General features: G+C 49.5%; 1 protein-coding gene across 4 annotated transcripts in view; it reads right to left on the bottom strand.

Annotated features, from left to right (window-relative positions):
* CPT1A (carnitine palmitoyltransferase 1A) overlaps positions 1 to 23,821 on the bottom strand; it is an 84,294-nt gene that overhangs the window by 18,498 nt on the left and 41,975 nt on the right. For all 4 annotated transcript variants that reach the window (XM_045372279.2, XM_065527846.1, XM_045372280.3 and 1 more), the window contains exons 6-13: positions 20,060 to 20,197; positions 17,700 to 17,777; positions 15,637 to 15,744; positions 13,839 to 13,926; positions 11,438 to 11,633; positions 8,337 to 8,525; positions 7,218 to 7,323; positions 4,299 to 4,415 (exon numbers count right to left, since the gene is read on the bottom strand). In XM_045372279.2, coding sequence (XP_045228214.2) covers positions 4,299 to 4,415; positions 7,218 to 7,323; positions 8,337 to 8,525; positions 11,438 to 11,633; positions 13,839 to 13,926; positions 15,637 to 15,744; positions 17,700 to 17,777; positions 20,060 to 20,197 — 1,020 coding nt within the window. The remainder of the gene's footprint in view (positions 1 to 4,298; positions 4,416 to 7,217; positions 7,324 to 8,336; positions 8,526 to 11,437; positions 11,634 to 13,838; positions 13,927 to 15,636; positions 15,745 to 17,699; positions 17,778 to 20,059; positions 20,198 to 23,821) is intronic.

The following is a 23,821-nucleotide window of genomic DNA, read 5'->3' as shown; positions in this document are numbered from 1 at the left end:
AGCATGCGCACTGAGAGGCAAAATGGCGGCGTCTAACTGGAGTATGATCTTCCTCTAGGAACGCTAGACATGCAAGGGAAGAACACCTCAAGTGAGCATGCGCACAATTCCAGTAAACACACTGCGCATGCTCCCTTCCCAAGCGCTGGCAGCCACAGTGCAAGCGGATAGCCCACCCCAAGGAAGGAATCAGGAGAATGCAAGACCCTGGAAGCATGCCAATGTGTAAAACCTCAAGTCAAGAGGTCAAACCTCGCACTTGATCTCCCAAGTTGGCCGCTTGGCCTTCTTCCAAATGCACTTTCCTAAGTTTTTTAATAAACTTTCTTTCCCGCTCTTGGTCTCTCCTGCCTTCTGCCCCACAGCCAAATTCCTTCTGAGAAAGCAAGAATTGAGGTTGCTGCAGACCGGTACAGTGAGACTCCACAGAGTGTTTTGAATAGTCACGTGTCATCTTATGAAGCCCACGGTCATCAGACAGAGGCGATCAAGAAACACATTTTTTACTTATTATTTATTTTTTATTTGAGACAGGGTCTCGCTCTGTCACCCAGGCTGGAGTGCAGTGGTGCCATCTCTGCTCACTGCAACCTCTGCCTCCCTGGTTCAAGCCATTCTCCCATCTCAAACTCCCGAGTAGCTGGGACCACCGGCGCCTACCACTATGCCCGGCTAATTTTTGTATTTTTAGTAGAGACGGGGTTTCAACCATGATGGCCAGGCTGATTTTGAACGCCTGACCTCAGGTGATCCACCCACCTCCGCCTCTCAAAGTGCTGGGATTACAGGCATGAGTCACTGTGCCCGACTGATAAAACACATTCTTAAAAATAAATCTTAGAAAATAAATGGACAACCATACAATGAAATATTAAGCACTAGAAATAAATGAACCATAAAAATTTAAACTCCTATTACTAAGTGAAAGAAGCCAATCTGAAAACGCTACACACGGATGATTCCAATTACAGCAGCAGCCTTTAACCATGTGGACCCATTCCAAGACTCCCCACAGATGTCTCACACTTCAGATAGTGCCACAGTGCCAAACATTATACCTACGGTATTTTCTCAAGCTCATAACCAAGACAGCCACTAAGTGGGTAGCACCTATAGCACAGACACACTTGACAAAGGGACAAAAGGATGATTCCATCCTGCATGGGACTGCACAGGACAGCAGCTTTCATCACACTACTGTCTCCGGAATTGGTGGGTTCTTGGTCTCACTGACTTCAAGAACGAATCCGCGGACCCTCGCAGTGTTACAGTTCTTAAAAATGGTGTGTCCGGAGTTTGCGCCTTCTTCCCAGTGGCGCTGGCTTCACGAATGAAAGTACAGATCTTCATAGTGAGTATAACACCTCATAAACGCAACGTGGACCCAAAAACCAAGCAGCAACAAGATTTATTACAAATGGCGAAAGACAACGCTTCCGCAGTCTGGAAAAGAACTCTAGCAACTTGCCACTGCCATCTCCGGTAGCCTGCTTTTATTGCCTTATCTGACCCCCACCCACATTCTGCTGATTGGTCCATTTTACAGAGAGCTGATTGGTCTATTTTACAGAGAGCTGATTGGTCCGTTTTGACAGCGCACTGATTGGTGCGTTTACAATCTTTGAGCTAGACACAGAGCTAGACGGAAAAGTTCTCCAAGACCCCATTAGAGTACCAATTCACGTGTATTTACAAACCTTGAGCTAGACACAGAGTACTGATTGGTGTATTTACAAACCCTGAGCTAGACACAGAGTGCTGATTGGTGTATTTACGATCCTCCAGCTAGACATAAAAGTTCTCCAAGTCCCCACCAGATTAGCTAGATACAGAGTGCTGATTGGTGCATATACAATCCTCTGGCTAGGTATAAAAGTCCTCCAAGTCCGCATCCGGCTCGGGAGGCCACCTGGCTTCACCTAGTGGATCCTGCACAGGGGCTGCAGGCGGAGCTCCCCGCCAGTCCTGATTCGCACCTGCACTCCTCAGCCCTTGGGCTATTGATGGGACTGGGCACCACGGAGCAGGGGGCGACGCCGCAGGGGGGCGCGGGGGAGTTCAGACATGGCAGGCTGCAGGTCTGGAGCTCTGCCCGGCGGGGAGGCGGCTTAAGGCCCAGCCAGAATTTGAGCGCAGCGCCGCCGGGCTGGTATGCTGGGGGACCCAGCGCAACCTCCACAGCTGCTGGCCCTGGTGCTAAGCCCTTTACTGCCCTGGGCCGGCAGAGCCGGCCGTCTCCAAGTGCGGGGTCCACTGAGCCCGCGCCCGCCGGCAGTCACACTGGCCCGCGAGCGCCGCACACAGCCCCGGTTCCCGCCCACGCCTCTCGCTCCACACCTCCCCGCAAGCAGAGGGAGGCAGCTCCAGCCTCAGCCAGCCCAGAGAGGGACTCCCACAGTGCCGTGGCGGGCTGAAGGGCTCCTCAAGCGCAGTCAGAGTGAACACCGAAGCTAAGGAGGCTGAGAGCGAGGGCTGCTAGCACGTTGCCACCTCTCACTACTCAGAATAGCATGCAACTTGAAACTGATGAGTTGTTTACTTCTGGAATTTTCTGTTTAATATTTTCGGAACTTGGATTTGAAATCTCAGAAGGCGAAACCTCAGCTAATGGGGGGAGCTACTGTATGTGACATTCTGGAAAAGGTAAAACTATGGGGACAGTGAATATGATTCATGGTTGCCAGGGGCTAGCTAGTAGGAAGGAAGAATACATAGGCGAAGCACCAAAGATGTTTAGGGCAGTGAAACAATTCTGTATGACACTGTAATGGCAGACACAGGGCATTGTCCATGTGTCAAAACCCAGACAACGTACGACACCAACAGTAAATCTACCATGGACCTTGGTTGGTGCAGGTGTGTCAGTTGTAACAAATGCATCACTCTGTTGGGGATGTGGATAGTTGGGGACGCTGTGTAAGTGTGGGGAGAGGGGTGTATGGGAACTCAGTTTTGCTGTGAACCCAAACTGTTCTAAAAAATAGTCTGTTAAAAGAAATTTTTAAAAACGTGGTGACTTGGTGAGATACCAGGACTCTAAGCCCAAGTGCTCCGCAGAGGTTACAGCTCTCTTTTGAACCCACACCAGCCCTGCAGCCACAGGGCAAGCAGAAGCAATGGGGTAAGACCACAGCACTAGATACAGTACTTCACTATGTGGAAAATTATTTCTAACCCAGGTGCCGTGGCTCAGGCCTGTAATCCCAACACTTTGGGAGGCCAGACGGGTAGCTTGCTTGAGCTCAGGAGTCTGAGACCAGCCTGGGCAACATGGTGAAACCCTGTCTCTACCAAAAATATAAAAATTAGCTGGGCGTTGTGGCATGCACCTGTGGTCCCAGGTACTCCGGAGGTTGAGGTGGGAAGATTGCTGGACCTGGGGAACTTGAGGCTGCAGTGAGCTGTGACCACACCACTGCACTCCAGCCTGAATAACAGACCTTGACTCTGTCTCAAATAAATTAATTAATTAATTTAAAAAGAAAATGGTGGGCTGGGTGCAGTGGCTCACGCCTGTAATCCCAGCACTTTGGGAGGCTGAGGCAGGAGGATCAGGTAAGGAGTTCAAGACCAGCCTGGCCAACATGATGAAACCCCGTCTCCATTAAAAATACAAAAATTAGCTGGGCTTGGTGGCGGGTGCCTGTAATCGTAGCTACTTGGGAGGCTGAGGCAGAAGAATCGTTTGAACCTGGGAGGCGGAGGTTGCAGTGAGCTGAGATTGCGCCACTGCACTCCAGCCTGGGTGACAGTGCGAGACTGTATGTCAAAGAAGAAAAAAAAAAATAGAAAATGATATCTTGGACTCCAGGGAATTTTTCTTTGGAGTAAGTGAACTAGGATTTGGTATTTGCAACCCTAAAATTCCTTCCCAAAAGGGCTCCCGTGAGTGGGCTGCCTCTGATTATGTTTAAGAGGTGCCAAAATGAATTAAACATTGAGAATTATAAATTAGCAATTTAGAGGCTTTCAGCTCTAACCTATATGATTTTGGCTTTTAGTTTTTGATTATGAGCATTCTGTAGATGTCTAGTTAAGTTTGACCTGGAAGTCACACTGACAATCTTAGCCAGAAGCTTCAAACAGAAGAAGAAATATTTACCGAGGCTTCCGAGCAACAGGAGCTGTGACAGCCCGGCAGACCTCACGAAACTCCCTGAGCAAACAACTTTCAGCCTCAGTGGTCTTCAACTGAGCTCATGATCAGGCAGGAACTACAGTTGGAAAATTCATCTGTAAGACTTCAAATGTGTTTCCCATCCCAGGTAAGTAACAATGGTTGGATGATGCAGACTTACTTCCCCGGGGATGTCCCACTGCAGCCTGGTGGGGTACGGAATGTTCGGATTGGTGTCGCCTTTGCAGTGCCCATCCTCTGCATAGCCCAACTGGAGGCTGTCAGTGGACATGACGTACTGTCAAAAATAGAACAAAATTATTAAAACTAACAGTGGTACATAAAACATATTAATCTCTAGCATGAACAGAGATGTTACAAAGTTTGAACCACGGCTGTTAACACTTCCAGTATTCTCAGCACCTAATGAGGTGGATCTGATCTCCATGTCAGATGTGACAAAGAGGACAGATGAGGGCTAATGGCTTGCTTAAGTTTGTGACACTCTCCTTTCACTGGCAAGTAAACTTAAGCCAATTTATTCAACAGTATTTACTGGGCACCTACTCTGGGTTGGAACCACTGTAGCACCAGTGGCATCCAAGCACTGGTGACAGTGCAGACAAGAACTGTGTTTTGTGAACAAAACAGACAGGAATTCTTGTCCTTTCTTAAAAAGTGAAATATACCTGTATGACCCAGCAATTCCACTCCTAGGTATATACTCAGTGAAATGAAATGAAAATAGATGTTCACACAAAAATTTGTACAGAATGTTCATAGCAGCATTATTCATAATAGCCGAAGAGTGGCAAGAACACAAATGCCCATCAACTGATGAAGAGATAAACTAAGTGTGGTCAATCCATACAATGGGATATTATCCAGCCCTAGAAAGGAATGAAGCCCAGGTACGTGTTACAATGTGACGAACCTTGAAAACATTATGCTGGGTGAAAAGAAGCAGGCAGGCGAGGTGCCTCACTTATGTAATCCCAGCACTTTGGGAGGCCAAGGTGGGAGGATTGCTGGAGGCCAGGGGTTCCAGACCAGCTGGGAAACATAGTGAGATCTTATCTCTACAAAAAATTTAAAAAATTAGCCAGGTGTGGTGGCACATGGCTGTAGCCCCAGTTACTGAGGAGGCTGAGGTGGGAAGATCACTTGAGCCCAGGAGGTCATGGTTTCAGTGAACCATGACTGTGCCACTGCACTCCAGCCTGGGCGACAGAGCAAGACCCTGTCTCTAAAAAAGAAAGCAAGCAAAAGAAAAGAAAAAAGAAGCCAGACATAGAAGAGCACATATTGCATGGACATCGATATAAGATGTCCAAAATAGGCACATACATACAGACAGAAAGCAGATTAGTAGTTATCGGGGACCTGTGGGAGAAAGGAACGAGGAGTTTCTTTTGGAGGTGATGCAAATATTACAAAATTAGGCTGGGCTCCATGGCTCACGACTGTAATCCCAGCGCTTTGGGAGGCCAACGCAGGCAGATCACTTTAGGTCAGGAGTTCAAGACCAACCTGGCCAAAAAGGGGAAACCCCGCCTCTACCAAAAATACAAAAATTAGGTGGGTATGGTGATGCACGCCTGTAATCCCAGCTACTCAGGAGGCTAAGTAGTGACTGTTGCACAAGCACTTTGTGAATACATTAAAAACCACTGAATTGTACACTTTCAAAGGGTAGATTTTAAGGTATGTGACTCATACCTCAACTAAAAAAATTAGGTTTTTTAAAAAGAGGAATCCCTGTGCTCAGGAAGCTTACATTCTAGTGAGGGAGGTAAAAACACCACCACAAGGTCGGGGTAACTGTCGGCTGGCGAGGGAGCAGGGCGCGTGGAAGGTGCCGCTAATATGTGAGGGTCACAATCCAGGCTGACCTGAGCCAGCGAAGGAACAGACTTGATCAAGTTCCACCTGCTCTGGGTCAGAGCTCCAGGAGAGCCTGACACAGAAACATCAGAAATAAATCAAGAGCAAGACCGGGTGCGGTGGCTCATGTTTGTAATCCCGGCACTTTGGAAGGCCAAGGCAGGCAGATTGTTTGAAGCCAGGAGTTCGAGATCAGCCTGGGCAATGTGGCAAAACTCCGTCTCTACAAAAAATACAAAAATTAGCTGGGTGTGGTGGCGCACACCTGTGGTCCCAGCTACTCGGAAGGCTGAGTTGGGAAAATCACTTGAACCCAGGAGTTGGAGGTTGCAGTGAGCTGAGATTGCACCACTGCTGTCCAGCCTGGGCAGCAAAGCAAGACCCTGTCTCAAAAAATAAAAAACAAAAACAGAACAAGAACAGACAGACTCAAGTTTGACTAGATCTGTCTTTAAGGGATTGCACTGGGCCTACACACAAGACTAGGTCAGTCCCCATCTGTGTCTGGATCACATGAGCCCCCAGCCAGGGGCCCCTGGAGTCAGGCCATCCTGTCTGCTGGACGCTAACAGCTAAACACCACTACTTCTATGTGGCCACCCTGGTCTAAGACAAAATCCCTTTATCCTCATCTGGAGAACTTTAAAAAACAAGCCTGATCTGTAAATATCCAGTAGATTTCTCTACTTGATAAATGTACCCTGTGTGATCCAGCTGCCTATGGTCCCGACTCCAGCCTGGGTGACAGAGCAAGACTCCATCTCAAAAAAAAAAAAAAAAAGTCAAGATTCAAAACATTCACAGAATTTTAAAGAAATAAGAAGGTCATACATTATGATGTCTTCACAAGTTTACTACTAATTTTTTTTTTTTTTTTTTTTGAGACGGAGTCTCGCTCTTTCGCCCAGGCTGGAGCGCAGTGGTGCAATCTCGGCTCACTGCAACCTCTGTCTCCCGGGTTCACACCATTCTCCTGCCTCAGCCTCCTGAGTAGCTGGGACTACAGGCGCCCGCCACCACGCCCAGTAATTTTTGTATTTTTAGTAGAGACGGGGTTTCACCGTGTTAGCCAGGATGGTCTCATTCTCCTGACCTCGTGATCCGCCCGCCTCGGCCTCCCAAAGTGCTGGGATTACAGGCGTGAGCCACCGCGCCTGGCCAGGTTTGGATTTTCAAAAGCAACTTCTACATTCAAGTGAAAAGTGCGAAAACTCACCTCCCAAAGGTGGGCCATGATCGGCGCGTCTGCCCAGGAGTGCTCCGCGTTGATGCCTATCTTCCCGTTTTTGAAGACAACAAACGTGAACGACTTGTCAAACCACCTATGTGAAACACACATATGTGGAACTTAAGTGTTCAACGAGGCAAAAATGAGGAGACACTGCACCTCTCTGCTTCATCCTGGATGGACTAATTTACTTTGCATTTGCCCCTCTAACAGGGAGCGGCTCCTCGATCTCTGGAGTGAGGACGAAAGTACAGATGGGACACTGAATCCCTCATTTCTTCCCTGTCCCAGACACAAAGATGAGCGCTTATATCCTGGGAGCCTGAAGTCAGGACCTGTTATTATCACAAGGCAACTGGGAGAGGTGGGAGGCTCTTCCCGTGGGCACGAGACCCCTTCATTAGCCAATCCTTGGCCCCACCCTGCAGGGGGCTGGTCAACACTTTACAGATAAGGAAAAGAGGACTTGAGATAGCCACGTGCCAACACCCTGGCCTAACCCTGTGCCCAGCCCTGTTTGCCACTATCCCCTGCCTGAGTCCAGGGACCTGGCAGCCCTGCATCTCATGAGCATCTCCAAACAAAGGTAGTCATGCACAGAGGAAGGAATCTCAGATTTGCAGCTTAAGCTGTGTGTGTGTGACAGTTTTGGCGGAGGGAAGAAAACTGAAGGTTGGCCAGGCGCAGTGGCTCATGTCTGTAATCCCAGCACTTTAGAGAGGCTGAGGTGGGTGGATCACTTGAGATCAGGAGTTCATAACCAGCCTGGCCAACATGGTGAAATCCTGTCTCTACTAAAAATACAAAAATTAGCTGGGTGTGGCAGCACACGCCTGTAATCCCAGCTACTTGGGAGGCTGAAGGAGGAGAATCGCTTGAACCCGGGAGGTGGAGGTTGCAGTGAGCTGAGATCAAGCCACTGCACTCCAGCCTGGGTGACAGAGCAAGACTCCATTTCAAAAATAAATAAAACAAAACTGAAGGTTATATTTTTATGCCATCTTCTTCCTTAGCATTATAGATACTTAGGGGTGAGTGTCAGGCACATAGGGTATTTCTTCCAAGCTCACGGGCAAACTCCCATCTCTCAGAAAGTAAGGACGGTACCTGTCATAACATTGGCCATGTAGTAGAGACTTGGCGTAGCTGTCCATCGATGTATCTGGGTCTTCCGTTCTGTATCCTTGTTCAGTTTCATCTAACGTCACGAAGAACGCTGCCTTCTCCACGGCATCAAGAGACTGTTTATTTTTCCCCCGTCCAAAATAGGCCTGGCGACACCTGGCCCAGGGAACTCTGCAGTGAAGATGAAATATGATTAAAGGCAGCCGGACCTGCAGCCATGGAGCGATGTCTCCTGGCACATGATGTTTGAAATGACACAATCAAACCTTTGCAGTGTTTCAGAATTTCTCGAAGGAAAACTCCATTTTGACGATGTTCCCCATCTGAGACTGTTTGTTGGAAAGATTCTCACCTTCTCCTGGTCTCCAGACCACAGCACAGGGAGCAGTGGGTAATTTTTGTTCAATAAATGCTGGCTAAATGAACGGCCAGATTGCAGGCTGGCCCTGTGGGCAAAGCCGCCAGGAAGCAGCAGACCCAGATCACCATGCCCCATGCTCCCCGACACGCCCGTGCTCCCCGACACGCCCTCCCTCCCCTCCACAGGAACCACCCTAGGTAAGTTCCGGCAGCCCAGGTCACGGTAAATGCGTAAGAGTGTGTCCCTCATGCCAGGCTCTGCTCCAAACCTTCTCTGTGTACCAACTCACTGATCTTCTCAATGCTACTGTACCCATTTTTCAGATGAGAAAACTGAAGCACGGAAAGATTAGGTCACAGCTATTTTGAGGCAGAGTTGGAACCTAGGTCATCAGCCCCCAAGTGCATGCCACAGATGCCCATGTGATCCCTCCACAAGGTCTCTGTGCCCGTCTTATTTGGAATACACAGAACTGATGTGATGCCCACTTCCTTCTTGGAAGACCCCACCAGCTGGGCTTCCTTGAATGCTCCTGGGTCCCTCTCACTCCAGCTCCTCCAGGGCCCTCTGCCACTGCCCACCCTTCCAGATCGGGGCCATCTGGCTCTCTCCCCACCGTCTTCTCTCTACGAGTGCTTGGATACGGCGGCCCACAGGGCCAATAAGCCTAGAAACACGTCAGGCCCCAGTGCACACCCTGCCAGGGGGACAAAGGTGACGGTGATGGTGGCTGGCATGTATGGAGCCCTTCTTGTGAAGGACTCCCATGGGTAAGATGCTGGTCTGGTCCTATCCAGAGGGGGCATCAGGATTGAGGCACCTACAGACCCACAGGGAGCCCAGTCCCCACAGCGCCTGCTCAGGCTCCCCACGTCTCCTCCGCCGGGGATTCCAGGCTCTCGGAGGAGCCCACCGGGCGAGCACATCTTCACCTGAGACGCATCTCCTGCTGCCGCTCTTTCCAGCTTGTCAGCACCACAGGGGACAACGAACAACGCCAGCTTCCCTGCACACATCCTCCCCCATCCCTTTCCTGCACTCGGGCCTGGCCCTCTTTCAGGACCTCACTACTTGGGCCACCGAAAAGTATCCCTGTGTCCGAGGCCCCTCCTCCCTGCCCAACCAGAAGAATCTCCTGCATTAACCTACGTATGCCCCCCGGCCCACCCCACCCTACACCACCTGAAGTGGCCCCTAGTCGCAGAATCAAGCTCCAATATGGTTCGGTGCCTGGGACCCTCCCCAGCCTGGCACCGTGGCCCAGCCATCCAGCCCACTCCACAGCTCCTGCTTGCTCTGCTGCCCCAGGGCATGCCGCTCCACCCCCTGGACACCCACCGTCCTGGTCTGCTCCCACCCTCTGCAAGACACAGCCCACCTGCAGCCCCTGCATGCAGCACAGAGCCTCTCCTGATCTTTGCAGAAGGGGCCGCGACACCTGCCCCTCCCGCCTTACTCCCAGGGCAGTTGTCACACTGCTGGAATGCGGCAGCTCTCAGCCGGGGACAACAGTGTCCCCCAGATGCTGGGCAATGTCTGCAACACTTCTGGTTGTCACACAGGTTGCTACTGGCAGCCGGTGGGCAGAGGCCGGGGCTGCTGCTCAGCATCTGACGCTGCACAGGGCAGTGCCCCCTACAAAGAGGTACCCGGCCCTGAGTGTGCGCAGCGCTGAGGTGAGAAACCCTACTATACCTCACACACCACACCCTCGAGAAAACCAAGCTTGGCTGATTCTCTTTCTGTTTTATTTTTTGAGACAAGGTCTCACTCTGTCACCCAGGCTGGAGTGCAGTGCCTCGATCATGGCTTACTGCAGCCTCGACTTCCTGGGCTCAAGCAATCCTCCTGCCTTAGCCTCCTGACTAGCTGGGACTACAGGCACGCACCACCAAGCCTGGCTAATTTTTTGTGAGATGGGGTCTCACTCCGTTGCCCAGGCTGGTCTCAAACCCCAAGGCTCAAGTGACTCTCCTGCCTTGGTATCCTAAAGCACTGGAATTATAGGCATGAGCCACTGTGCCCAGCCTGATTCTATTTCACTGAGGCAAGGAAATGTAACTAACACAGGGGCGTTGGTTTCAATTTGTTCTGTTTCCTAAATTAATAACTATGCCCACAGCACCGTAAGAAAGGCTAATTCTGGCCAGGCATGTGGCTCATGCCTGTAATCCCAGCACTTTGGGAGGCCAAGGTGGATGGATCACTTGAGATCAGGAGTTTGAGACCAGCCTGGCCAACATGGTGAAACCCTGTCTCTACTAAAAATATAAAAATCAGCCGGGCGTGGTGGTGCACTCCCAGCTACTCAGGGGGGCTGAGGCAGGAGAACCGCTTGAACCTGGGAGGCGGAGGTTGCTGGTTGCTGTAAGCTGAGATAGCACCGCTGCACTCCAGCCTAGGCAACAGAGTGAGACTCCCTCTCAAAAAAAAAAAAAAAAAAAAAGAAAACAAGCCTAATTCTAGTCCTCATTTCTCCCCATCCTGGACTCTGGAGTGTTTCCACACACATTTGCCTGACACACACAGGAGTGGTCAGGGACTCCCCACCATGTCCCCACTGCTCTTGAGACCCACCGAGCGGGGAGACCCCAGAGCAAAACAGAGCTGAGGTGGGGAGCCCTGTACCAGTGTTCCCACAGGCCCCGACGGGGATGGGCCCCGGTGAGGAGGAGCGCCTCCACCACCCCTCAAAACAGGACGAGGGACCTGGGCCGCGCACCTGTCTCCTGCGGTGAGGGCTGCCAGCCTGGCCTCCCCAGGCTGAGGCTCCGAGGTGTTGTCCAGGATCCTCTGCATCTGCTGCTCCATCTCCCGGGGCTTCAGCAGCCGCCCGTCGTGGTAGAGCCAGACCTTGAAGTAGCGCCCTCGATGGTACACGACGATGTGCTTGCTGTCTCTCATGTGCTGGATGGTGTCTGAGCCGGCCGCAGGTTGGAGACACAAAACCAAGAGTCCCAAGTTCACCGCGTGCTGAGACGACCGTACCCTGACTCTTTAAAGGCCATGGGAGTCCCTGCTCTGCATCCCTCCAGGCAGCCTCAGGAGCCTATTCCTCAAGACGTTTTAAATGATTAAGGACAGCATGGAGTTAAAGCTCTGGATCGGATAGGCCTGACTTCTGAGCTCAGCTTGGTCACTCATTAGATTATGACCTCAAACAAATTACCTGAGGCCAGGCGCAGTGGGAGGCTGGGAGAGGTGGCTCACGCCTGTAATCCCAGCACTTTGGGTGAGGTGAGAGGATCATATGAGGTCAGGAGTTCGAGACCAGCCTGGTCAACATGGTGAAACCTCGCCTCTACTAAAAATACAAAAATTAGCCAGGTGTGGTGGCATGCGCCTGTAGTCCCAGCTACTCGGGAGGCTGAGGCAGGAGAATCGCTTGAACCCAGGAGGTGGAGGTTGCAGTGAGCCGAGATCACGCCACTGCACTCCAGCCTGGGTAACAGAGTGAGACTCCGTCTCAGGGGGAAAAAAAAGCATGCTTAGCAAAATGGAATATTATCATTAAAAAAAAAGAAATTGCCCAGCCCTCCCTAAGCCTCTCTGTAAAATGGAGATCATATGTTCTCCATGTGCGCTGTGCAAGAATTAAGAGATAATATCCATAAAGCTCATATAAAGTAGGCAGTGGATTAGTGTAGTAACTTTTTATTAATTAATGACAATAGGGCAACTTAGAAACTATTCTGAGAAACATTCTGAGAATTGTTTCTGAGAACCTGAGAAATGTTCTGAGAAAGGAAGTGGAAAATTATGAAACCAAGCCATTCCGTAAAAACTACTAAAACAGAGTAATTTAAGATCCTCAGTAAGCTTCAACATCACAGAAATGTGATGAAGTACATTCACTCCACGAATATGTATCAAGTCCTCTTAAGCACTGCTCAGTGGGGACGCACAGTGACAGCTGATCAAGGCAGATCGTCTAGTGGGTCAGGCTGGTCTTGAACTCCTGACCTCAGGTGATCCACCTACCTCGGCCTCCCAAAGTGCTGGGATTACAGCTGTGAGCCACTGCACCTGGCCAGGATGGGTTTTTAGAGAACCTCTGAAGGCAGGATCAGAGGCAAGGGGAGAATCTGCTTAGGAAAGCCCAGAGACCAGCTTTTGTGCAAGGCTACAGCAAAGGCTCCCCAACGACCACCACAGTGCATAGTACTAACTAGGGCTTGGTCTAGAAGGACTGGGCTGCAACAAGACACTCAAAGCTCCGGGTCAGCTCTGGCCCTTTCCAGCCAGCTTCCCAAGCAGCCCTGAGGCCTGCCCATCATACAGGCCTGCCATGGTGGTCTTGGGCTCTAGCTCATCAAGTGTCTCTGGGTAGTTCCCCATTCACAGGCACCTGGGGAAATGGGGGAAATGGAGGCCATGGACGGCACAGCCTGGGCCCGTGCCTAGCCTGGATGGTCCCCATGGTGCCTGTTCTCCCTTTCCTGTCATTCTCAAGGATATCCTGGTTTGGATGGTGGCTTATGTGGCCACTCTGCCCAGGTCAGGCAGCTGATACAGGAGTGTCTGGAACACAAATCGACCTTCTCGAGCACGACCCAGTATGCGTTCCACCACAAACCCTGCCTGTGAGCCGGAGCAAAATGCCCCTGAGGAATTCAGACTCAGGAAAAAACACTCAGCTGGGCATGAGTCCAGGAGTTTGAGACCAGCCTGGGCAACACGGCAAAACCTCATCTCTATAAAAAATGCAAAAATTAGCCAGGCATGATGCATGTGCCTGTGGTCCCAGCTACTGGGGAGGCTAAGATGGAAGGATTCCTTGAGCTCAGGACGTGGAGGCTGAAGTGAGCCGTGATCATGTCACTGCACTCCAGTCTGGGTGGCAGAGACCGACCTCATCTCAAAATCAATCAATCAATCAATCAATCACTCTATAAGACAGTCGGCAGTCTTCAACCAGAGAGAAATTAAAATCTGGAAATCAGTCAACAACAGTGTCCAGGCCTAAGAAAGACAAAGGAAATTCAGCAGAAGGAATGCTCACCAGCCTACAGTCTCAGGAAGGGTCAGCAAAAATCAATTTGGCCCCTTTGACACTTCCTGATTCTGAGCACAGGGATGGAAAGTGCCGATTCCCCAGGGATCCCCGAAGAAGCTTCACTCACCTGTCTCCTCTCCTGGGATCCGGGAAGTGTTAAACATTCGCTCCCACTGAGCGGAGCAGAGTGGAATCGTGGATCCCAAAAGACGAATCTGTAACAAAAATACATTTCAAACCAACAGAAGAATCCCACAGAAGAAAATCCCACAGAAGAAAAACAGCAAGTTGGCCGGGCGCGGTGGCTCACGCCTGTAATCCCAGCACTTTGGGAGGCTGAGGTGGGCGGATCACCTGAGGTTGGGACTTTGAGACCAGCCTGACTAAGGCAGAGATATCCCGTCTTTACTAAAAATACAAAACTTAGCAAGGCACGGTGGCGCACGCCTGTAGTCCCAGCTACTCCTGAGGCTGAGGCAGGAGAATCGCTTGAGCCCGGGAGGAGGAAGTTGCAGTGAACCGAGATTGAGCTACTGCACTCCATCCTGGGGGACAGAGTGAGACTCCATCTCAAAACAAAACAAAAAAAAGCCGGGCGCGATGGCTCACGCCTGTAATCCCAGCACTTTGGGAGGCCGAGACAGGCAGATCACGAGGTCAGGAGATCGAGACCATCCTGGCTAACACGGTGAAACCCTGTCTCTACTAAAAATACAAAAAATTAGCCGGGCCTGGTGGCAGGTGCCTGTAGTCCCAGCTACCCGGGAGGCTGAGGCAGGAGAATGGCGTGAACCTGGGAGGCGGAGTTTGCAGTGAGCCGAGATCACACCACTGTACTCCAGCCTGGGCAACACAGTGAGACTCCATCTCAAAAAAAAAAAAAAAAAAGAGAGAGAGAGAAAAGCAGCAAGTTAAGACCACGTGGAAATACTAAATGTGTTTTCTGTGTAAATTGCTTGGTTTGACTTCCTCTTTTCCAACGGCTCCTTGGAATGATTCGTTGGGGGACTCATTAAATCATGCCAGGGTGCAACTTCTTGCACAGTAAAATCCTAAATAACACATTCTAATCAATTATTTGTAAGTGACACTTAAAACCAAAGAAATATTTCAGGAAGAAAAGTCTTGTTTCTTACGAGCAACCCACCAGCTAGTATTAGTTCAAAAACAACAAGGGCTTCTTTGAAGGGCAGATTACAGAACTAAAGTACAACAGATGTATATTCATTTAGGAGACACAAGTAGAATTAAATCTCAAAATAATTAGGCTCGGTGAAAGAAACTAGAATTTAGAAAAAAAGAGTGCATACTGTATGATTCCACTTACATAAAGCTTTAAAAATTACAAACTAATCTAGAGTGACAGACAGTAGACCGGCGTCCAGGACCAGGTGGGAGGGAGAGATGACAAAGGGCAGAGGGGTTTTGGGTTGACTGATGTATTCACCATCCTGACTGCAGTGATGATGGTTTCTCAGATGCATCAATATACACACGTCAGAAGTTATCAAACTCTCCACTTTATTTTTTAATTTTTCTTTTTTTTTTTGAGACGGAGTTTCGCTCTTATCACCCAGGCTGGAGTGCAATGGCGTAATCTCAGCTTGCTGCAACCTCTGCTTCCCAGGTTCAAGCGATTCTCCTGCATTGGCCTCCCAAGTAGCTGGAATTACAGGCACGTGCCACCATGCCCAGCTAATTTTTGTATTTTTAGTAGAGATGGGGTTTCACTGTGTTGGCCAGGCTGGTCTTCAACTGCTAACCTCAGATGATCTGCCTGCTTTGGCCTCCCAAAGTGCCAGGATTACAGGCGTGAGACACTGTGCCCGGCCACAAACTGTATACTTTAAACATGTGCAATACGTCAATTATACCTCTGTTAAGCTGTTTGAAAAGAATTTTTTTAAAGCAATTTGTGTGCCTACTGGTTTGATTTCCTCCCGGTCCAGTTTGCGCCTGTAAAGCAGGATGGCGTGGACGGTGTTGCCGGCTCTTGCTGCCTGAATGTGAGTTGGAAGGACATACAGCAGATCCTGAAAAGCGAAAAAGGTGACATGGAGAGAATTTGCATAGGGAAAGATAAGCAAATTTAAATACATCACAGCACATCCTGCACGCTGTCAAAATATTTCCAGAGATGTATTCAGTTACATCTACAATGCTACAAAATAAATGGTAGTTTGATTTTCTACATTCTGTCTTTTACTTTGTAAATGTTTTATGAGAACTTAAGTCCTCCAAAACTCTTGGGCTGTTAAAGATAACTATTCGCACCAAATACCCTCATATAACACAGAGAAAGGAAAGCAAAAATTAGTCGGGGAGCAATTAGACAATCAGGAAGTTTTTTGGATGAGACACAATGAAAGGTTGAAATAATTGTTTATATAGAGCTGTGCCTGCAGCTTTCTAAATTTTGAGACCCTGTTCCAAATGTCTACATTTTCCACAATTGGAAGAAAAGGCCAAGGAACACAGGTCTAACCTACATTTTGGAAGAGTCTATGTCCACACCATGTCCCCAGTGATGTAGAAAGTGCCTCTGTTTGTAGGAAATGAACACAGGTCTCCTGGGGGGAAGGGCTTCAGATAAACAGCTCACTTCCAAATAGAGCAGGAAAAGAAGTTCTACGGACTACACTGACGGTTTTTCTTTCAGTCTGAGATTATTTCAGATGGGGGAAAAAAGTTAAGATAAAAAGAAAGGAAAATTTTGAAATGAAGAAAAACAGAAAGAAAAAGCAAATGATAGGCCGGGTGTGGTGGCTCATGCCTGTATTCCCAGCACTTTGGGAGGCTGAGCCACATGGATCACCTGAGGTCAGGAGTTTGAGATGAGACTGCCCAACATGGCGAAATCCCGTTTCTACTAAAAATACAAAAATTAGCCAGGCGTTGTGGCAGGTGCCTGTAATCCCAGCTACTCGGGAGGCTGAGGCAGGAGAATCGCTGGAACCGGGGAGGGAGAGGCTGCAGTGAGATGAATTGTACCACTGTACTCCCGCCTCGGCGACAGAGCAAGACTCCATCTCAAAAAAAAAAAAAGGGAAAAAAAAAGAAAAAGTAAATGATAAAAAATAAATGAGGGAAAAAAATAAAAGGAAGTGAAGGAATGGAAGGAAAAGGAAAGAGAAGAGTTCTATTTGCCAGTTATTAAAGCAGTGGTCGAGAACCCAAATTGAGGGGCCTTCTAACCATCCATGCTTTGAAAGACAAAGCCCAGGAAACCAGAAACTACCATCGATGCACACCCCTTTGGCGTCTCAGAAAACAGTAGGGTGAAGTGTAGTGCACTGGTGGCAGCACCTTGGCCAACCCACTGTCCCTGAGCTCTAGGGGTTCTGCAGGGATCTTAAGGCTGCTGTGGCACTAACTTCCAGTGCTAAGTCATAAAAACAGCAGGACAGGCTGGGCACGGTGGCTCACACCTGTAATCCCAGCACTTAGGGAGGCTGAAGCTGGCGGATCACGTGAGGTCAGGAGTTCGAGGCCAGCCTGGCTAACATGGTGAAACCCCGTTTCTACTAAAAATACAAAAATTAGCCGGGCATGTTGGTGGGCACCTGTAATCCCAGCTACTTGGGAGGCTGAGGCAGGAGAATCACTTGAACCTGGGAGGCGGAGGCTGCAGTGAGCCAAGATCGTGCCATTGCACTCCAGCCTGGTGGACAAGAGCAAAGCTCCATCTCAAAACAAAACAAAACAAAAAAACAGCAGGACAGGTATAGCACAGTGAGGAATTCCTGTTTGCCAGAAACTTATTTTTGCAGCCCAAATCCCCCTGCAGTAGCAGAGCACCCTGGGCTACTAGGCTAATACTGAAGGGTACTCACAGGGTTCTCCAGCCTGGAAGCAGGACAGAGAGGAGCATGAGCCAGTCCCCAGAGCTTTCCCAGGCCGTCCACAGGCCTGTGAAGACGCCACCTCTGTGGACAGACCCGCCGCCCCACCGTCCTCGTCAGACAGCAGCCCGGGCGGGGGCACTCACCATGGCATAGTAGTTGCTGTTCACCATGAGCGGCCCTCGTCCTCGGAGGTAGATGTACTCCTCCCACCAGTCGCTCACCTAGTGGGCGCAAACACCAGACAAACCCGCAGGCTTAGCAGGGGCTAGGCAGGCTCCCTGGCAGCAGCCCAGAGCCATGGGGAAGGGCAGGCAGTGCTTTTGGCAGACATTTTGTCATCTAACGGGGGCCATTCCAGAACAGGGAACGCAGTCCTAACCAGACGGAATGCGACACCGTGGGAAACGAAAAGTGTTCTTTTTAAGTTGAGATGAGCAGAAAGAAGGTACATCACCTTCAATCTGTAGATGGTTCAAAAGGGAAAAAAAAAGCCGAAGTGGGAGGATTGCTTGAAACGAGGAGTTCGAGACCAGGCTAGATAACATAGCAAGGCTCTAGCTCTACATTAAAAATAAAAATAATAAATAAAATAAAAATTTTAAAAATGTTTAAAAGACCAGATGGAAAGTAAATCATAAATGTTTGACTGCTAACATGATCTAAAAACCAGTACTGTGGGCTGGGCATGGTGGCTCACACCTGTAATCTCAGCACTTTGGGAGGCCAAGACAGGAGGATCGCTTGATGCCAGGAGTTTGAAGCCAGCCTGGGCAACATTGCAAGGTTCCATCTCTCCAAAAAAAATGTAAGAAATTAGCCAGGTGTGGTGGCTCACGCGTGGAGTCTCAGCTACTTGGGAGGCTAAGGCAGGAGGGTCACTTGACCCCAGGGGTTCGAGGCAACAGTGAGCTATGATTGTGCCACTGTATTCCAGCCTGGGCAACAGAGCAAGACCTTTTCTCAAATAAAAGAAAACAGAAACAAAGGCCAGGTGCAGTGGCTCACGCCTGTAATCCCAGCATTTTGGGAGACTGAGGCGGGCTGATCACTTGAGGTGAGGAGTTCCGAACCTGCCTGGCCAACATGATGAAACTCCATCTCTACTAAAAATACAAAAATTAGCTGGGCATGGTGGCGGGCGCCTGTAATCCCAGCTACTCAGGAGGCTGAGGCAGGAGAATCACTTGAACCTGGGAGGCGGAGTTTGCAGTGAGGGGGAATCGCACCACTGCACTCCAGCCTGGGCGACAGGGCGAGGCTCCATCTCAAAAAGAAAACAAAAGAAAACAACAACAACAAAAACCAATGTTATGTAAAATTGCTCCACAGACTGCTTCTCGTCTTCCTGCTTCCCAGGTCTCCCTGAAGAAGCCACGGCCTCAGTCTAGTCCGTGGCACTAACCCGGCGTCCCACAGGTGTGGTCCCTGTTCCCTGGCACATGCATCCTGAAGCTACCCGGGGCAGTGCCCCCCAGCCACCTCACAGCTGCTGTCCCTTCACAGCCTGCTGGACCCAGAGATGGCTTCCTTTTCAGCTTTGTGCTGAAACACACGTAACTACAGAACAGTGGCCATGCAACGGTCTCGTGTGCAGAGAGCTGTGCAGAGGGCTGACGTTTACCAGTCCAGCACACCCGTGCAGCCAGCGAACATGCCCGGCCCCCTGAGGCTCGAGAGACTCCTCCAGGCACTGCCCATCCACCCACGATGTGACTTCTGCACCACCTGCTGGTTCTGTCAGGGTCACTTGGGACACCTCCTCTTCCGTGTTAGTTGTTCCTCAAAGCTACACTCCCTCCCTTGCTTCGTCTGCCAGAGGCCTGCTCTCACCCTCCCAGCACATGGAAGCCCAGCCAGCTCCCCACATACAGGGCGCCAGCTAAGACACTTGGTTGGAGGAGATGCTCCTGGGACCACTGAGCCACACTCAATCCCAGCAAGCATCCCACACCATCCCTGCATCCACCAGCGAGCTCGGGAAGGATGCCTTGGAATAAAAATAAACTAAAGAGGAGGATAGGAGCAGGAGTCCGGGGCAGCATGGCACTGCTGCAGGAGAAACAGCTCACAAGAGGAATCCCCGGGGAAGAGGGAGAGGGAGAGGGCTCCTGTGTGCAAAACACAGCATTGCGATGATGCACCTGCACTCGGGGTAAAACTGTCACTGTAGGCTGGGTGTGGTGGCTCATGCCTGTGATCCCAGCACTTTGGGAGGCCAAGGTGGGAAGATCACTTGAGCCCAGGAGTTTGAGACCAGCCTGGTCAACATAGTGAGACCCTGTCTCTACAAAAAATCCAAAAACCAAGAAACTGTCACTGTAACTACACGTCAGTCCTAATACACACACCCCATGCTGCATGCAGGTAAACCATAGCTGGAACTTCCTAAGGTGTGATTTTGGCTAATCACAGCTGTCGTTTCAGCCCTGTTATCCCTGTCCCTCAGAATTAGCATCTTCATACAGAAAAATTTCATCAAGAAAAACTGTGTATACAGACTTACGTAATTTGTAGCCCACCAGGATTTTAACTTCAAATACCACTGTAGTCTTGGTCCAAGACTGACAGCAAAGTCTTGAGCAAGTGCCGTCATCCGTTTGAAGTCTTCTTCCTTCATAAGAGGCCTCACCGACTCTAGATACTGGGATTATCGGGGAAAAAAAAAATCACCCAAGTTAAAACACATTAATCAAAGCCTATGGTTGCCTCACCTGTGCCTTAGGAAAAGTTCTAACACATTGAAGAGGTTTTAGGCTGGGCATGGTGGCTCATGCTTGTAATCCCAGCATTTTGGGAGGTCAAGGCCAGTGGATTGCTTGAGCTTAGGAGTTCAAGACCAGCCTAGGCAATATGGTGAAACCCCATCTCTACAAAAAACAAGACAAAAATTAGCTGGGCATGGTGGTGCATGTCTGTGGTCCCAGATATGTGAGGGGTTGAGGTGGGAGGATCACTTGAGCCCAGAAGGTCGAGGCTGCAGTGAGCCATGATCACGCCACTGCACCTCAGCCTGGGAAACAGGGTGAGACCCTATCTCAAAAAAAAAAAGTTTAGACTCTTCCCCCAAGTTGGTCTTAGCAGTCCTTAGACAGGTTAACTCCCTTCAATGCTAAATGGTGTCATAGAGTAACAATAATTTAACAATTAAACTTTTTCTTCCTTTATTAGTTTTAAAAGTGTCCCAAATCCTGCATCACCAGAAAGCCACCATTAAATTTTTAGAATTTAAAATAAATTCTAGAATTGACAAGAAAAGTTAACAAGGAAATTTCAAGAATGTCTCTTATGTATTATTTGGCCCTTAATAAAAGAGCTGTTCTGACTTAAGCTTTGATGACCTGTGATGGTGACTACGAGATGGGGCAGAGTCATGCTGAGAGCTAGGTGCTGGGGCTGAGCAGGTGCTCAGGCAGCAGGATGGGAAGGAGGGGCTGGAATAGGTCTCAGAACCAGGCCAAGGCCAGGGCCTCAGGTTCAGGGTTTTCAGCCCCCACCCCACCTCATCCTTTTACATGTGCTACTTTGGTTGAACAAATGCTCAGAGATGGAAACACAGAGAGCAATTGTTTAAAAAGACGCTCAAAAGCTTCTGCTACACACCTAAGCAAGCTCTTACAGAAAGTGACACTGGTCAGGTGCGGTAGCTTACACCTGTAATCCCAGCACTTTGAGAAGCTGACATGTGAAGAGTGCTTGAGCCCAAGCAATCTTGACCAGTTCAAGACCAGCCTGGGCAACAGAGTGAGACCCCGTCTCTGCAAAAAAAAAAAAAAAAAAAAAACAAAAATTAGCTGGGCGTGGCGGCACATGTCTGTGGTCCCAGCTACTTGGAAGGCTGAGGTGGGAGGATCACTTGGGCCTAGGAGTTCAAAGCTGCAGTGAGCCATGATCACATCACTGCATTCCAGCCTGGGCGAGACGCTGTCTCCCCCAACAACAGCAACAAAAAGTAAAAACTGTTGCTAACCCCACAATTTGCCATGAAATATTTTAATCCAACAAGTTGTCTGCTGTAAAAACCAAAGTCTTGGTGAAACAGTAATCTCTCTAGGGTCCCTCCCTGTACATTGGAAAGTAAGACCACTCCCTTACAAGGGCCAGCTGTGGCCAGGTACGGTGGCTCATGACTGTAACTCCAGCACTTTGGGAGGCTGAATCAGGAGGACTGTTTGAGCCCAGGAGTTCAAGACCAGTCTGGGCAACATGGCAAGACCCCATCTCTACAAAAAAATATTTGCAGGCATAGTGGTGCACACCTGTGGCCCCAACTACTTGGGAGGCTAAGGCAGGAGGATCACTTGGGCCAGGAATTCAAGGCTGCAGTGAGCTAGGACAGTGTCACTGCATTCCAGCCCGGGCAAGAGAGTGAGACTCTGTCTCCCACAGAAAGGGCGTGGAACAGTTGTCAAGCATATTGAGGCTTATTCAAAGTAAAATGCCCATGAATGAGACAGAAAATCATGCCCTGAATGAGCTGAAGTGGAACCCTGAGCTACGCAACACAGACAGAGGTCACTGAAGGTCAAGCATCTCACCCTCACCCCACCCTGCCAGTGGAACAGGGGCTGTTGTCAGCCCTGATTCGCAAGTCTGGGTACAGAAGAGGAGAGATGGGGTAGGTCAGCCACGGTGGCTTGCACCTGTAATTCCAGTACTTTCGGAGGCCGAGGTGGGCGTATCACTTGAGGTCAGGAGTTTTGAGACCAGCCTGGCCAACATAGTGAAATCCTGTCTCTACTAAAAATACAAAAATAAGCGAGGCGTGGTGGCACACACCTGTAATTCCAGCTACTCGGGTGACTGAGGCAGGAGAATTGTTTGAACCTGGGAGATGGAGGCTGCAGTGAGCTGAGATCACACCACTGCACCCTAACCTGGGTGACAGAGCAAAAACAAAAACAACAACAACAAAAAAAAGAGCAGAGATGGGAAGAAACTTACCAAGGCTAACAGGGACTCAATAACCAAGGCTGGATTCAAACCCTCAGGGACTCAGTAACCAATCCTGGATTCAAACCCTTACCCCGAGAAGTTTCTGCTTATTATAGTTTTTAAAATGGGGTCCCAGGATGTGCAAAAACGAAAGCACCCATGCACTGCTGGTTAGAATGCAAAATGGTGGAGCTGCGTGAGGGTCTGGTGGTTCCTCAACGAGTTACCACGGAATTCCCACGACCCAGCAATTCCGCTCCTGGCTATGTCCCCAATGCGGGTGAACAGGTCAATACACTGTGGTCCTTCCATACAACGGAATATTATTCAGTCACAAAAAGGGATGAAGTTCATCCACGCTACAACACAGGTGAACCTTAATGACATGCCAGTCACAAAAGGCCACATGATTCCATTTATGTGAAATGTCCAGAACAGGCAAATCCATAGAGACAAACAGGAGATTAGTGGTTCCGAGGGGCTGGGCGAGGGAAGTAGAAGGACAGGGAGTGACTGCTTAGTGGCTATGAGCTTCTGGGTGATGAAAGGTCCTGGAATGAGACAGCAGTGAGGGCTGCGTGACATTATAAATGTACTTAGTGCCCCTGAACCGTACACTTGAAAATGGTTAAAACAGTACAATTCATGTTGTGCACATTTTACCATAATTTTTTCAAAAAGAAAGAAATGGAACTGCTCCCTCCCCTTTTGTTCAATTAAAGAAAAAAAAAAAAAAAGACCAAAGCAGGTAGATCACTTGAGCCCAGGAGTTCAACGCCAGCCTGGACAAGATAGTGAAACTCCCTCTCCACAAAAAAAAAAAAAAAATAGGGCCAGGCATGGTGGCTCATGCCTGTAATCCCAGCACTTTGGGAGGCCAAGGCAGGGGGATCACAAGGTCAGGAGATCGAGACCATCCTGGCTAACATGGTGAAACCCCGTCTCTACTAAAAATGCAAAAAAATTAGCCCAGTGTGGTGGTGGGCACCTGTAGTCCCAGCTACTCAGGAGGCTGAGGCAGGAGAATGGCGTGAACCCAGGAGGCGGAGCTTGCAGTGAGCCAGGATCACACCACTGCACTCCAGCCTGGGTGACAGAGTAAGACTCTATCTCAAAAAAAAAAAAAAATTGCCATGTGTGGTGGCACGCACTTGTAGTCCCAGCTACTCAGGAGGCTGAAGCAGGAGGATCATCTGAGCCCAGGAGGTCAAGGCTGCAGTGAGCCAAGATTGCACCACTGCACTCTAGCCTGGGCAACAGAGCAAGACCCTGTCTCAAAAAAAAAGAAAAAGAAATGAGTAGTTTTGAGGATGAAATGACAGGCTTTCTAGGT

This window comes from Macaca fascicularis, chromosome 14, assembly GCF_037993035.2.
Source record: "Macaca fascicularis isolate 582-1 chromosome 14, T2T-MFA8v1.1".
Taxonomy (NCBI): Eukaryota; Metazoa; Chordata; class Mammalia; order Primates; family Cercopithecidae; genus Macaca; species Macaca fascicularis.
This window is presented reverse-complemented; position numbering and strand designations above follow the sequence as displayed.